The 15,327-nt window shown below is 39.4% G+C and overlaps 1 protein-coding gene across 1 annotated transcript in view; it reads left to right on the top strand.

Moving 5' to 3' along the window:
- XKR6 (XK related 6) overlaps positions 1-15,327 on the top strand; it is a 291,730-nt gene that overhangs the window by 41,893 nt on the left and 234,510 nt on the right. The window contains exon 3 of the mRNA XM_039876069.1: positions 1,236-2,511. Within this exon, the coding sequence (XP_039732003.1) occupies positions 1,739-2,511 (773 nt within the window). The 5' untranslated portion in view covers positions 1,236-1,738. The remainder of the gene's footprint in view (positions 1-1,235; positions 2,512-15,327) is intronic.

The raw sequence follows: 15,327 nt of genomic DNA, 5'->3' as shown, positions 1-15,327 counted from the left end.
CTTATTTCCAAAGGTATATTTTGGCATCAGCCCCTTCCCCCTGCACACCGCCCTAAATGACTGGGATAAAAATTCTGTGTACTTTCTGTAAAGTCTTTACAGGCTTTACCTTGGCATAAATACTCATGAAAAGTTGTATCCTAAAATGTAGAATCTTCATCTTGCCCTGCCACCCCCATACTTAACTAAGTGCTATAGTGTTAAATATCATATACCGCAAAATAACAATACTTAAAATTTCAAAGGCATCGTTCTTCTGCAGAATGTCAATGCCATACAAACATTACCTAATTCGTCCTCAGCATCCCAAAGAAAGTTATTAGCATTATTAGAAGGTTCTACTGAAGCGAGAAGTAGAATCAGAAAAATGGGTACAAAAATTTAGGAAGATGAGTGATAAAATGAAGGGTTTAAATTTATTTCCTTTTTGTAACTTCAAAATGTTCCTTTCACCTGATATGTAACAGCTTCAAATATACTTTCACTGGAAGATCATTGTAATTCAAATCCATGCAGTGCTGCTTCACTTTTGTAATTTGTTAATAGTGTACCCTGCACCTATTTTAATGATATAGCACATTGATAATATTTTCACTCATTTAAAGCCATATTTACTGACAGAGTTGCACCCTCTCCCCACCTCCCATTCTAAAAGGCAGTCTTCATACATTCAACTAGTCTAAACAAGTAATTAATACAGCTTAACAACTGGATACTTCTGAATTTTTCAGGTAAGGTCACAGAATTTTAAAATCGCGTACTTAAAAAAAAGTTGGTAGAAATACATTCGATGGTGAAAATACACTCAAGGTCACAACATGCCAAGTCAATCTCTGGTCCAACATTTAAGACGCACTCAGGCAGATTTTAACTGGCTTTTGCCTGGAGTTTTAAGGAAATGGTAGAAACTTTATTACAAAAGATGGTAAAGTTGTCAGTGACAAGAAATTCAGGGGGTCAACAGAGATAAAAGTGGAAAGTGTCTAAAAAGAGGTGAGAATAAGTAAGTTGTGTGTGGTAATCTAAAGTGACTTAGGTAATTTCTAAAGACCCTCAAAATAAAAGAATTTGAGAGACTGTTAAAAGGAAAAAAAAAAAAAGGAACAGCCAAAGAGGTGAAACACAGCCATCTTGATGGGGGGGGGTGATGTCTAACTACACAATGAGGTCATCCTATCTCCCGGAAGTGACACGTAATCACCTGCTTTACACTAGCTCCACCCCTTCCCTCACAGGTCCCGCCCCTCCGCCAGCAGCCGGGAGGGTGTTAGGGGGCGTTTCTCCAGGAGGAAAGCTGTGAGCTGCGACGCTGAGGAAGGGGACCCCAAAACGTCTGGCACTGTCCCCTCCAGGGATCACTTTGGACCGCCTCACTCGGCCCAGCGGGATTCAGAAACGCCAAGGGGTCAACCTGATGGGTTTCGGGGTCAACGGAAGAGGGGAAGGGGAGCCCTGGCGGGGAGAACCCCCCGGCCCCCCGCCCAGCAGCTGAGGCACAGGAGGGCGGCCATCTTGGCCGGGAGGGTAGGGCTGGGGAGCTGCGGGCGCCGTGCGATTGGGGGGCTCGCCCGGAAGTGACGCCAACTACCCGGAAGCGGAGGGGGTTCCCTGGCCCACTCCCCCCTCGTTCGTTTGCTCCCCCGCTTCCTCCCCGCCCCCCTTCCTCTCCATCTGTTTCCCCCTCCCCACCCCTGCCCCTCCCTTCCCCCCCCACCTGTCCCTTCCCCCAACCTCCGGGATGGGGAAGAGAGTCAAGATGGCGGCGAAATCCGATGGCGGTGGCGTGGGGGTGGGCTTCGCCCAGCTGCACAACCTGGACGAGGCGGTGGGCAGCGGCGGCGAGGAGGACGGGGAGCCCGGGGGAGGCGGCTGCGGCGGCGGCGGCGACGGCAGCGAGCCCGGCGAGAGCAGCTCGCTGCACATCTGCCACTGCTGCAACACCTCCTCGTGCTACTGGGGCTGCCGCTCCGCCTGCCTGCGCTCCCTCCTGGGCAAGAAGCCGCGCCGCAGCGCCGCCGCCGCCGACGGGGGGGACCAGCCGCTGCAACCGCCCGCGGCCGCCGACCGCCACCCCCCGACGCCCTCGGCTGCGCGGCCGCAGCCGCCGCAGGTGGAGCGGCCGTGGCTCGACTGCCTGTGGATCGTGCTGGCGCTGCTGGTCTTCTTCGGGGACGTGGGCACCGACCTGTGGCTGGCCCTCGACTACTACCGCAAGGGGGACTACGGCTACTTCGGGCTGACCCTCTTCTTCGTGCTGGTGCCGTCGCTGCTGGTGCAGAGCCTGAGCTTCCGCTGGTTCGTGCAGGACTACACGGGCGGCGGGCTGGGCGCCGTGGAGGGGCTCAGCAGCCGGGGCCCCCCCATGATGGGGGCCGGCTACGGCCACGGCGCGGCCCGCGGCGGCCCAGGCGCAGGGGGCACGGCTACGCCGGGGGCGCAGCGCCTGTGCCGCCTCTCCGTGTGGATCTGGCAGTCGGTCATCCACCTGCTGCAGATGGGGCAGGTGTGGAGGTAAGAGCACTGCGGGGGTGGGGGCGGGGGCCTGGCCAGCGGCCCTGCAGAGGGCCTCGCGGATGAGGCCTGAGCCCTCCGGGGCGCGCTCCTCCCTCGAGGTGCCTCGCAGGTAGGCTCCTCGGACGGGCCCGGCCCGGGGTCTTGAAGGAGGGGTTTGCCGCGCACTTCCCTGTGGTCTATAAAAGACCATCGTGTGATCTGGATCACTGGCCACGCCTTTTGGCCCGGGGAGGCCCAAGTCCGCTGTTTTGTCTATCTTCATCCCTGGTTCACGTTTAGCGGAGACCCTGCCTCATCCTTTTCCTCCCCTCCATCTCCGTAGACCTCCGTATTTGTGTTGTCCCTTTCCCCTGTATCCCAAGGTAACCAGCCGCTAGCGCTTTTTATCTGCACCCCACCTCGCCTCCTTGGGGTGTGGGGGAGACCTTCCTTCTTCCTTCTATAAGCCGGTTTGCACTCGGTTTTGTCCCCCAGTGAGACGTCCCCCTCCCCCTCCCCGCCCCGTCTTCTCTTCTCTCCGCAGTGGCCTGTGGGGCCTTGTGCAAACTCCTCTGCTTCCTCTTTCCTTTTAGCACCCCTTTATTCCACGCTCTTCCTTCCTTTCCTGCAATCCCATCCCCTACAAATGACTCCAAACTGCTGCTCTCCTTGAAGGAAAAATGACTTTTTTTTTTGCTGGATTAGACGTGTCCTTTTCTTAGTGACAGGTAGAATTGTATAGTATGCGATGGGTATAAGTATTTGTTTTTTAACTCTCACCTCCGGAAAATCAGACACCAGGTTACCTGTTCTGGTGGAACCTTGTTTTTGGTAGCCAGGCCACAGCTTAGGTGACTTATATTTACACAAGCCCCAAGCTTGGTCTTGCGGCCCTTTCTTCTTGTAAATTTCCTGTGTGTCAGGTGAATCCCTCAAACATCACTGGCAGATGTTCCTTTTGCCACCAGCCTTAACTGACTGAACGAAGGAAAGGATCCCATTAAAACCTTGGTAAATCTGTGCCATCCGACTTAAATCAGTGTGAGTGTAGTCTAGAAACAGTTCTGGGTAAGAGCATTTGCAAAAGAAAAAAGTCTTACTAAAGACAAATTACAAAAAGCTCTTCAGGTACATTGCTTCTCTGAGAAGACATTTTGCCTTGACTGCTTGACTCCTACACCTGAGATTTTAAGGCTCAGTATTTCAGTTAACCGAGATGTACTCAAGTTAACTGAAATGAAGTTGATTGTCTTGAATCGTTTGTCCAGAACACTATTTAGAATTTTAAATAAAAATGTTTCAGAAAGCACGTTTGAATTAAACGGAATTGTGAAAGTGAATGCAATAACTTTGTCCTACAGAATTTACATGCAGATTCCCGATAGGGAACTTGTCGGTGGTTCTTAATTTTCTTGATTCTCCCAGGGTTTTTACTAGTGTTCCTAGATAGAACCAAGCAGCCTTTTTGCTAGCTGTATTTGTGTGCAGATAATATGTTTCCTCCTGATAAGTTTAAAAGAAGAGGGGGGAATAAAATAAGAAAAAAAATCCTGATTGACGAACTTTTAGTTATTATGAGTATAGATTGGGGTCCAGTAAAACATTGAAATATATTTTGAATTTGAGATCTAAACTAAAAACACCCCTAAACACCCAAATCCATGCTGAATCACAGGTAGTATGTTTGATATTGGAAATATCTTTTTTGATTTCTTGAAGGTTGATAAGGTGTAAAGAAAAAGTATGGGGAAGAGATTTTGAAATACAAAGAAAACTTAAAGAATGTATTTAATTTCTACTGATCAAGTCGAAATCATCTGTCTCCATATCTTAGACATCTTTAAGTGTGGGCAAACAAAATCTTGGTGTCAGTTTAAAATTCCTGAGAGAGTTGTTTCTAATGTAATCCATCATAGCTATTAGTTATTAGCTCTGGGGACATAATGAAATTTAGAGTTCAGATTTACAAAATTTTTAGGCAGAATAATTCTAGTCCCCCTCCTAGCGCCCAACCTGACCTAAATCTTAATTGTACTTGGGCAAAGTAGAAGTCCAGATTTGGAACAAATTGAAAAGTACATTTAAGTAAATTTAGATTTTATAGTTGTTTAAAAGAGTGTTTTCCCAGACCGTCATTAAACTTTCAAGGTCTACAGAGATATATATATATTTTAAAAAGGCGCTTGTGATTTTACTATGTCTAAATTGTTTTAGTCCTTTTTTAAGATTAGAGTATATGTTTAAATATTTCTTTAAGTTTTAGAAGTATAATGTGTTGAAAGACAGGTTAATTCAGCTAAGGTATTTATTCCGACATAGCTATACTTCAGAAGAAATACTTACTGAGGAAGGATTTTTTGATTTAATTTAATTTTTATTTTTCAGTTAAGTTTTGCTTGAAATACTCCAGGAACAGGGTCTGCTCTTTAATACCTGGTAGGCATGTGGCATGCATAGAAATCATTCCTGTCTAAAAGATTTGGAGAAAGGTCTTTATTCTCTTGTTGTAATGTCTTGGCAAACAATTACTTGTCAGTGTGTATAAACATACATTTTCTCAGTTTTTATTGCAAATCTTTTAGGGTTACAGTTCTCTTAATTATATTTGTTATTTAAAATTTGCTATTTCATGTGGTCACATGATACAAAAGTTAAGGTCTAGGAATTATGTCATTGATTTGGGCCACATTTCTAAGAAAAAATGTTGGTAAAGTTGTATATGGTCAAAATTGATTCCATTAAACCATGAATACTTGTCTCTTCACATGCTTTAAAAATTTTTTTAAATGTAAAATTATTTGACTTTTGCTTGGAGAAAGCACAGTGCTTATTTAGCACTGTGGGAAATTTAGTTTCCCTTGATAGTAGGATGGTAAACTTCTATGCATGTTGCCTTTCTTGTCAAGATGGAAAATACTTGACACCTCTTTCACCAAGTGAATATAGAATATAAGAAAATATTTTTGGCTGGGACAAAATGGGAGCATGAAGAAATAGTCTGTAGGCTGTTTTGGTTTCATGAACCTCATTCTGCAGAGCACTAGTATGATTCAGGTCTATTTAATTCATCTTTTGCCCTCACTAATTACTTAACATGTAATTTCCTGTATAGCTTTATGTCCTCTACTTTACAGGTGTTCTTCCCGGAGATAGCAGGTATATGAATCACTCATACTAGGAGTATGAGTCACACGGGGCTTCAATTTAGTATGATGTATTGTTATTAGAAAGCGAGGTCATTTTCTTGGAGAGTTAGACCTTAGAAATAGTTTGATTTAGTTTGCATATTGCATTGTTGTTTGTAAGTTTTTTCCTTCAACGTATGGGCCTTTCTTTGCTTTCGTGCTACCTTTGGGGGTACTTAAGTGTGTCGGCGGTTCTCTGCAGTCAGGAAGCAACTGCTCTTTGACTAAAATTTCATCTAATATCATGATATCACAACCAAGCCATTAATCTCCTTTTTTATTTATATTTTTTATCAATGTGTTTTCACCCTTCTATTTTACAAAGTAAAAAAGGAATTTACTTTACATCTTAATGGTATTTGTGATTTTTAAAGTGAACGTCAGCTTTTCTCATGGTAGAGGAGATGGGGTGGAGGGTTGCCTTCAAGGGAGAGAAAAAAGGCATTTCAGGTATCATAATGGCATCATCAATCTGTGAACAGTCTAAAGCTTTGTTTTAGCATTTTTTTTCTTTTTTAAAACTGATATAATATAAGAACGTAGCTCTATATAATCAGCAGCAAATGTTGCTGGGCTGGTGAAGAGGTGAAGGTGCTTTTTAAAATCCTCCCCCACCCCCCGCCCTATGTAGGGATACTTGGTATATTATGGCGCTTTGTTCTTGTTGAATATTTAGAATAGTGGTTCTTAACTCTGGCTGAGACTAGAACCTACTAGAACTTGAAAAAGAAAGAAACGCCGGAGTATTGCTGGACCTGCTGTAGAAGAATGCCAAGATGAGACCCAAGCAGTCTGATTTTTAGAATCACAGGTGGTCAGATGGGCAGCCAGCCTTGAGAAACACTTTTAGAATTGGGTTTCAGACTTGTTTCATTTGGAAATTGTGCTCTTAATAAATATGATGGAACAGTTGAGAATGGAATGATTTGGTACTTTGAAATTTGATTCCTGGACAACACCTTAACAAGACGACTTTACATCGGAAACATGAGTGTCCAAAAGTATTGAGGCTGTCTCAAGTGTATGCACTTACAGTACTCACTATTTTTTCCTTTGAGTATGGAACTTATTCTGAAATGATTTCTAAATTCAAAGTAGTCTTCAATAAATGTAGCCCACTTCTCTGCTTTTAGTGTGATTCAGATTGTACTTTCATGATTATGTTGAATGTAAAAGTTATAACAATTTTAATTTTGAAACTATTTTCTTTATCTTGAGATAAACATAACTGGGGGTATGAGAGCTATTGGACTAAGTGATCTGTAATGTTCCTCTAGATCTAAGATTTTGTGATTTAAGCAATTCATTTGTGTGGGGCCATTAAAAGGTTATATACGTTTATTTGTGTGTGTGTGTGTGTGTGTGTGTATGTGTGTGTAAAAGAGTAGCTTTATCTGCTTATTACTGTGTGGGGAATCTCAATATTGTAAAAATATCATTTTTTTTATTGTAGCCATAAATTTAATGGAATTCTGGTTCAAAAGAAAATGGGGTCTTTTGAGAGAAAACTTGAGAAAAATTGATCTGAGAAAAGTAAATGTGTTTGAGTGGTCAAACAACCTTGAAAAAGAAAAATGTTGAGACTTTATCAGAAAGTGGGTGTGCTATAAAGTTAATAATTTGAAAGATAAACAATGTGCCATTGGCAGAGGAATTAAGCAAGTAGGTAGTGAAGCAGAAAAATGTGGAATAAATTGACAGGTCTGTGGGAATTTAGACAGTAATGGTGGCATTTATAATCAGTGAATGGAAAAAAAAGATTATTTTACAAATGATATTGAGGCAATTGACTACCTAATTGGGGGGGGGGAAATTGATCTCTACCTTGCATAAACAAAAATTCTAAAAGAATGAAAGCTACAAACAAAATATTAAACTCTAAAAACACTAGAAGAAAACTGTCAAGTAATAATTTTATGATCTTGCAATGGGCAAGGCCCATTGATAACCATCAATGAAAAAAGGGACAAATTTAACAACATAAAATCTCATTTAGCTACCTTCGCATCCTCTCCCACTGAAAAATTACAGAAGTACATGATTAGCTGTGAGGTTGGAAGAATTAGATTTAGACTAGGAGTTACTTCGTAAAGGAGAGTTACTATGAAGAGAGCATCTCTGAAGATTATTTCTCATTTTTGAGTGAACAGAAACAGTAAAAACTTGACATTTATGGTGAATTTTAAGGGAAGGTGGTAAAAAAATGGCATATGTTGAGTAAAATTGCAACTAGAGATGAATGATAGTTATTTCCAGAATGATCCAGAAACAAAACATCAAAATATGTATTACAGAAGTCTAGCATTTTGGAAATCTAGCAGATACATGTCAGAAATCACAAGCAGTTCATTTCTGCCTTTAAACATCATTTGCTTGGATTTTGCCAAGTTTATCCTTAAGGTCATACAGTTAGGCTATTGTAATGAGTAAATTCTGGACTGTTGGAAAGATTCTGTGGGATGCAAAAAGAAACCGAGTCTTGAATGTTGCTTTTTTTGCCAAAGGCTGGTTTTGCTTTGCAGTATATTCTCTGCAAACAAATTTTGTGGCTAAAGTTTTAGTTTAATCCCCATGATGCTCTGTTTACCTACTCTCTTCTAGTCAGAAGTTCTGGATTTCTTATTTGGCTCTGAAAGTTACAGTTTAAAAAAAAATCATGAAAATACAGCCTCATTTAAGAAGTTCAGCGACTTTGTACTAGTTGTCGTCTAAAAACAATCCACTATTTACCACTATTGGAGATCTGAAAAAGAGCAGAGGACGTTTCGTGATAGAAAGGGAACATTGGAGTTGAGAAATCAGGTTTATTATCAATTCTGCAGGTTATGAAAATATCTCTGGCCTCAGTTTCCTCATATTTATTGAATAAGGAGTTAAATTGATCTTTAAGATTTCTTCAGTTTTAGAAAGTCTATTATGGTATAGGTGTTAGCACTCAAGTTTTAAAGGAGGAATTTCAGACTCTAGTTTGAACAATTAAAATATTTTAAAATGCGTAGGTTTCCTAGGAACTGCTTTGAAGTCTTATCCTGTGTTATTCTGACTTATTAGTAAACAAATTCTCATTATTTTTAGTTGCTTTGCTGCCTCTAGAGGCATTTTATATATTGCTCTAGTTAATGTTAAAATTTACAGATTAGACTTCCAGAGAAACTTGTTATGCTGGTTTATTAGCTAATTTTGTGAATTTGCAATTTCAGCTAAAATTAAAGTTTTTTAAATTGCTTATTTTTTATAATCTGTTTTAAATCTTTTACTCTTAGATTAAGCTAAAGGAATGCATATCTAAGTTAGAGATTTTTGGAGTTTAGGGAATAATTCTAAGTGATTTTTTTTTTTTTTTGCACACGTTTTTTCTTAGATAAAGGTATAGATGCTTTTTTGGTTCAAGTTGAATTTTTGGGAAAAATGAGATTTGCTCGGAGGATTCAGTTGATTATTGTTACAGTGGCTTTTTTACATTTATACATAAAATTCAACCTTTGCTTTTTCTTTTCTGTATGTCTAGTATAGGTAGATCTCGGTATCACATTGTTTTAATTTACCTTAAACCACAGTAGCTAAGGCATTTTACATATTGCCAATGAAAAGTTTCTCATATATCACTTTTATCCTGAAATATTAAACAAGTCGTTTTTAAAATAACTTGTTTCAAGTGCAGCATTTTTTTAAATTGTGGTCCAGACGCTATTTCTGTTTTATATTGGTTATCAACTTATAGTGCATGGACTGTATGCTCATCACTCATTTCTAGGAAGAAATTTGAATATTCAGTTCACAGAAAGGTAAACACAACAGTTTTCTTCATAGCGAGTACTCTTGGAAGGGAAGTAGAGTTGATAATTATTGATAACCTTGGCCAGATGCTCTCAAAGAATCATTGGTACATGAAGTAGAAACTTTCTTTTTCACCATTTATGCCCCTTTTTATTCCATCTTAAATATACTAGAAACATGAAGAAAGATGGCAAAGATGAGGAAGATGCCAAACCCATAGCTTGAGAAGCCTGCGGGTAAAATAGAGCTGGCAGGGAATTGAGATCCCAGGCCCTTACAGACAGCAGACACACTCTGCTTTCTCTCTTCAGCCATGTTTCTTAGAGTGGTCAGAGAACTCCTCCTATTTGGATAGGCCTGGGGCTTGTTAAATGTGGATTTATGGGTCTGTTACAGGCTTAAGGAATCAGAGCCCCAGGGGCTTTGAGCCAGTGAGTGCGTATTTTTGCTGTTTTATTATGGAAATTTAGACAAGTAAAAGAGAAGTATATTGAACATCCAGAGTTAGTAATTAACACAGATAATTTTAACTCTCTGTGTGTATAATCTATATCATGAGGTTGTACCTCTCCTTACTTGACTTCAAGTAGAAAATAGAGTAATTCTACATAACTACAGTAACTACATAACTACAATTGTCCCATCTAAGAATATTAACAATAATCATAATTTCATAATTCTATAAAATACCTAATAGTTGCTTTATATTCAGATTTGCTCAGTTGTCCCCAACAATGTCTCATACTTTTTCCCACCTCCAAACAGATTTAATCAGATTTCGTGCATTGCTTTTATGTTTCTTTAACTTTAGAACAATTGTTACCTTTTTGCCCCTCAAAAAATTGACTTTTGCAGGGTCTAGGCTGGTTCTTATGTATGTTCCACATTTTGGATTGCCTAATTGTTTCTTCCATGTTTTGTCTCCCTTATGTATTCTAAGGAAACTTGAAGTTGCTTCTATGGTCTTAATTATATTCAGGCTACATATTTTAGTCAAAAATACTGCTTCCTACTTTGTATTTATGTCATATCAGGCACATGATATCTGGTTCATCCCACTATTAGTGATAAAAGTTTATCTCAGTTAAATTCTGACTTGTCAGATTTCTCTGTATAAAGGTACATTTTCCTGTTTACAGTCAGTAAGTAACTTGCGGATAATATTTTTACGAGGTGTCAATATCCTGTTTCCTTACAACCTTTTACCTAATAGTTTAGTGGCCATTTAGAATCCTTGCCTGAATCTATTATGAAATTGTTGGTGGGAGGTGAGATTGTATTTTAAACAAACTCTCTAGTAATTCTTACCTTCTCTAAAGTTTGAGAGCCATTTGCTCTACTGGAATCAGTACCTGAGAGGTAAACAAACAAACAAACAAACAAACAAACTTTCCTAAGAAGTTACTTTGAATAGGCACTGGTGGGTTTTCCATGGGTTGTCAGTAGACAGTTTAAACTTCATGTAAGTTTTCGAGGAACAAAGTTTATGCCTCATGTAATAGCAATAAACTGAGGTAAGGGCTAAAGAAGTATGAGGAGAGTGGAAGAGGCCTGTAGAAATCACGAAGGAGGAAAGAAAACTATATTGAAAATGGTTTTTACAAATGTTGTCTCTTTAAATTTTTCACATTTTTTATGCCCATTTTACAGAAGAAATGAGTTTAGAAAGGTTAAGTAATCTGAGAAATCGCTGGTAACTGATAGAAGAAGGTTTTAAGCCAGATTGCACTGATGGCAAAATATGTGCTATTTTCTACATCAGACTTCTTTTGTAATGATCAGGAGCCTCTTCTAACTGATTACTTTGCTTTACTTTGGGACTTAGCTGTTCTGGCTTAATTGGAAGTGGAGGAATGATATTCTTGAACCACTGGGGTCTCTTGTGAACAAACTAAAGTTCTTTGAAACCTCTCATTTCTAGTCTAATGTATTGAACTCTGCAGAGACTAGGGAAGACTTATGACTCTTTTAGTTGATTGTAAGCACTAATGTTATTCAAATAGTTGAGTGGTACCACTAGGTCTGTATCTGTAGGAAATTATTTTCAGTACTTTACCCCAGTCTCTTTCTCAGGGTAGACATACCTTCCAATCCTGTGATTTCCATATTACAGACAGGAACATATAGGGTTGACAATACCATCTTGGCTACGCTTTAATCTTGCAGGTCCCACCTAAATGCTGCCTCCTATGATGGTTCCGCGTTGACACGTTGGAAACACTGAGAGCAGCAAGAGCTCTTTGCTTAAGGTTATAAAGCATTTGTTTCCAAACCTTGGCCGTGCATTGGAATCAACATGGGGAGTCAGATAGTGGGTTCCACCATAAAAGAGTATGGTCTGGTATATCTGGGATGAGCCTTAGAATCTGTATATTTTAAAAGCATGTGTTTTCAGCAAGTTCCCCAACCAGTGCACAGACAGGGATGAGAACCATAGTTGTATAGGCTGATTTCTACCCTTATTTACAGTGGTAGTTTTCAAGGAGGAGGAGTTTATTTTTAAAGTTACTTGGGAATTTTTTTTTCAGCTTAAGCACTAGGCATATCCGACATAGAGGGGTGGAATGTATAAAGGAAGCTCTGACAGTGATTTTAATGAAACACCAGTATTTAAACAATCTCTGGTTACACCTTACTCTTAGCTGGAATGAATTGGTGAACGTGTTTATTAATCAAACAGTAGCTATATTTGCCACACATTATGGCATATGAGTTACCATATATCATAGTTAAGAGTTAGAAGACTGTGAAGACATTTAACATTAAAATTGTATGGCATATAACTGAATATTCCTTTGACTCAGAAGCTTCTTTGAAAATTTGAAGTACTTCAAGGTCATTATTAATACGAATTAGCACTATTGGTGTTCCAGAAGTGCCAGGCTAGAGGTATTTTATTGTGTTGGGGAAATCGATATTCAATCCAGAGTGAATGTCATGTCTCAGATTTTGAGAAATGTTATAATTGTTGGAATTGGTGCCAAGGATAGGATTCCTAAAAAGAAACTGGTGAATGAAAGGGGAGAAGTGACCTAATAGGTATAAAATGGGTGTCATTAGAGACAGGAATGAAGGGAGCAGAGAAGAAAAATGACTTGCTTGAGATTCACGGGATTGAGTAGCTAAGGGAGGGGATAGGAAGAGATCATGTAGTATTTTGCTCTACCTCTTCATGCTGTTAAGATGTTAATACAGTGGATCAGCAAGAACACTTAAATCTACACACCAAAATAATATCCCTTTGTGCTCCACTTAGGAATGTACTGTTGGAATGGTGAGAAAACCAGAGCTCCTGGGAAGGTTGGGGTCGGAAATCCTAGGAAAGGCAATGGCTGGCAGAGACGGGGCACAGAGTGTATGGGCAAGCACAGTGTAGAGCATGTTGGATGCTCTGTGATTCTGAATCAAAGTGAACAAAACTCCAAATCTGTCATTTTGCTTGGTCATAAGGAATACAGCTTTTGAGTTGTCAACTAAATAGTAGTTATAAATAGCCCTGTATATTTAGGATGCTGCCATTTTGCCTTCTGTAAGGCACTTTTCATCAAAGCTGACTCTGAAGGAAAAGATTATGCCTTCTCACAAAGAATTTATATAGTCAAAATTTAATCTATCTCAAATGATTTTACTTAGACCTAGTGGGTGATGGTATGTCTTGATTGGAAGAAAAGAGAAGCCACATGAAGGATTTATTACTCTATTTGCGATTAAACAAAAGCCGTCAAAATGAAGCTGAAATAAAAAGCAATTACATTGTAAATTTGGAAAATAGAGCATTAGAATGTGTTTGTAGCATTCATAGACTATCTTTGAGATTTCCACTGTTTAATAGATACCACATAATTTTTAGATAGTTTTCAAAATATAGTAGTTTAGGATTAAATGAGATGGTATTTGTCAGGCATGTTACAAGATTTTGAATCTGAGAGGCTGACCATTTGCTTAGCATTTGGAGTTCACCATCTCAGTTTGTGGTTTGCTCCTATCTACTGTAATGTGACACATACATTCCTAAAAAACCTCTCATTCTGCAAAATCATGCACTAAAAATAACAGGGCTGCGGAAAACAGGATTAAGAAGACTACTGTGTGACTTTGTAACCAGAGCACTAACAAAAACGATGACAATCCAAACAAAAATACTAGCATGATAGTATGGGTGACATTGTACTCACATCATACCTAGATGATTCTAGACCTTATTTTATCCTGGGACATGTTTTTGCTTTTTTAATATGTAGATTCTTGTAGGTATCAGTTTCTACTGGAGGCCAGTTTCACCAAAATTAAAGCTCTGGTCCAGAGTGTAGCCTTTATGCGTGTCCACAACATTACTAGGTGTGAAAAACAATGGATATTGAAGCCACTAAACCAGCTGCCACTGCTTGTACCAAAGGAAGGTTCTTTGGTAAGATTTTCACCGTTTTTCTTAAAGTCTTCAACTCCCGTCCCCCTCTCCCCTCACCAAGTCTTTCTCATTATTTGTGAAAACTCTTGCCCTCCATAGCTTTAACATTATTAACATGGGGAGACTCACTCATGACTCAACAGTCCTTCCCATCATACTGTTGTCATTCCCAGTTTGCCAGCCACGTGCGAAGGAATCCATGTTACAGAAGCATGCATTGTGGCATAACCCACGTATTTTTAAATCTGTGATGGTGTCAAGATGCAGCTATTGAAAATATCAAGGTTCAGTTATTTTGGGAAGTTCTAGTTTTGGAGATACTACAGAATTTCAAGATTAAGTGAAATTTGTTACTCTTCTCACGCTTTTTTGGCCCTTATGTAAAATAAAGAAGTGAAGAACGGCTATTTCAATCCACTTAAAAATTTTTTGCTTCTGTGACATAATCATTGGTTGGAATGCGATAATGTCTCAATGCCATATCAGCACTTGAACTACGTATATGGAGCAGGAATGGTTTTAAATTTTGGTTCATTTAAAATGTGGTTATAGTGAGACTTTAAATTAAAATTCATCTGAGCATACAGTAAACGGAAAAAGAGCAAGAGTAGCCAGTTGTCAAGGAAAAGACTGATGAGTAGAATAAACAGACTGCTTACACCAATATAAACAATCTGTTTTCATAGAGTTTTCTTTCTTTCTTTTTTTTTAAGAATGCTTGGGAGACTTCCAAATTAAGTAGAAGTTAGTTAAATGTGAAAGGCAGCAAATATACAACATGTATGTTAGTGACTTAACAGATTGTTTCCTCAACTGTAATAACAAAAATTTCTGTGGCTTAACACAATAGAAATGTATTGTCTACTGTGAGTGGTGCTGGCTGATGGTGGCTCTGACATCCTTTAGGAACTTAACACCCTCAGCATTCAGCCAGTGAAAGGAAATGAAAATATGGATAAAGCATAATTGCTTCTTGGAAGCCCTAGCTTGAAGTGAAAGACATCACTTGTGCGAACATGCCGTTGTGGAGAAGTAGCCCTGTGACCATACCCAGACCCAGGGGCCTGGGAAATGCAGCCCTGCCCAGGCAGCAGCTTTGTGCCATTGAAGAGGAAGCTTGCGTTGCGGTGGACAGAGAGACGCAGAGAGAACTAACTCTGTGTTTGGACACTAGGTACCCTTCAGATTAAGGGAGATTGTGTGAGAGTGAAGTGTGTGTGTGTGTAATGTAAATTGTTATTGATTAAAGTGTAAAAGAGAATTTCTTTTTAAAACTTTGATTTAATTTAATATTTTAGGATTTGTGAGCCATTTCAGGCCTCTGTCTCATTGTACCCTTTAAAAATATTAAAACTATTCGTAGCCTGAGAGTCATAAAAAAGCAAGCCAACCTCTATTTTAATTGGTCAGGTAAAACAAATATTTAAATAGGCTTTTAAAAATATAAGTTTAATCATTTTAAGT

This window comes from Pteropus medius, unplaced genomic scaffold, assembly GCF_902729225.1.
Source record: "Pteropus medius unplaced genomic scaffold, Ma_sr-lr_union100, whole genome shotgun sequence".
Taxonomy (NCBI): domain Eukaryota; kingdom Metazoa; phylum Chordata; class Mammalia; order Chiroptera; family Pteropodidae; genus Pteropus; species Pteropus medius.
Note: the sequence above shows the minus strand (reverse complement) of the source record. Positions and strands in the feature narration are given on the sequence as shown.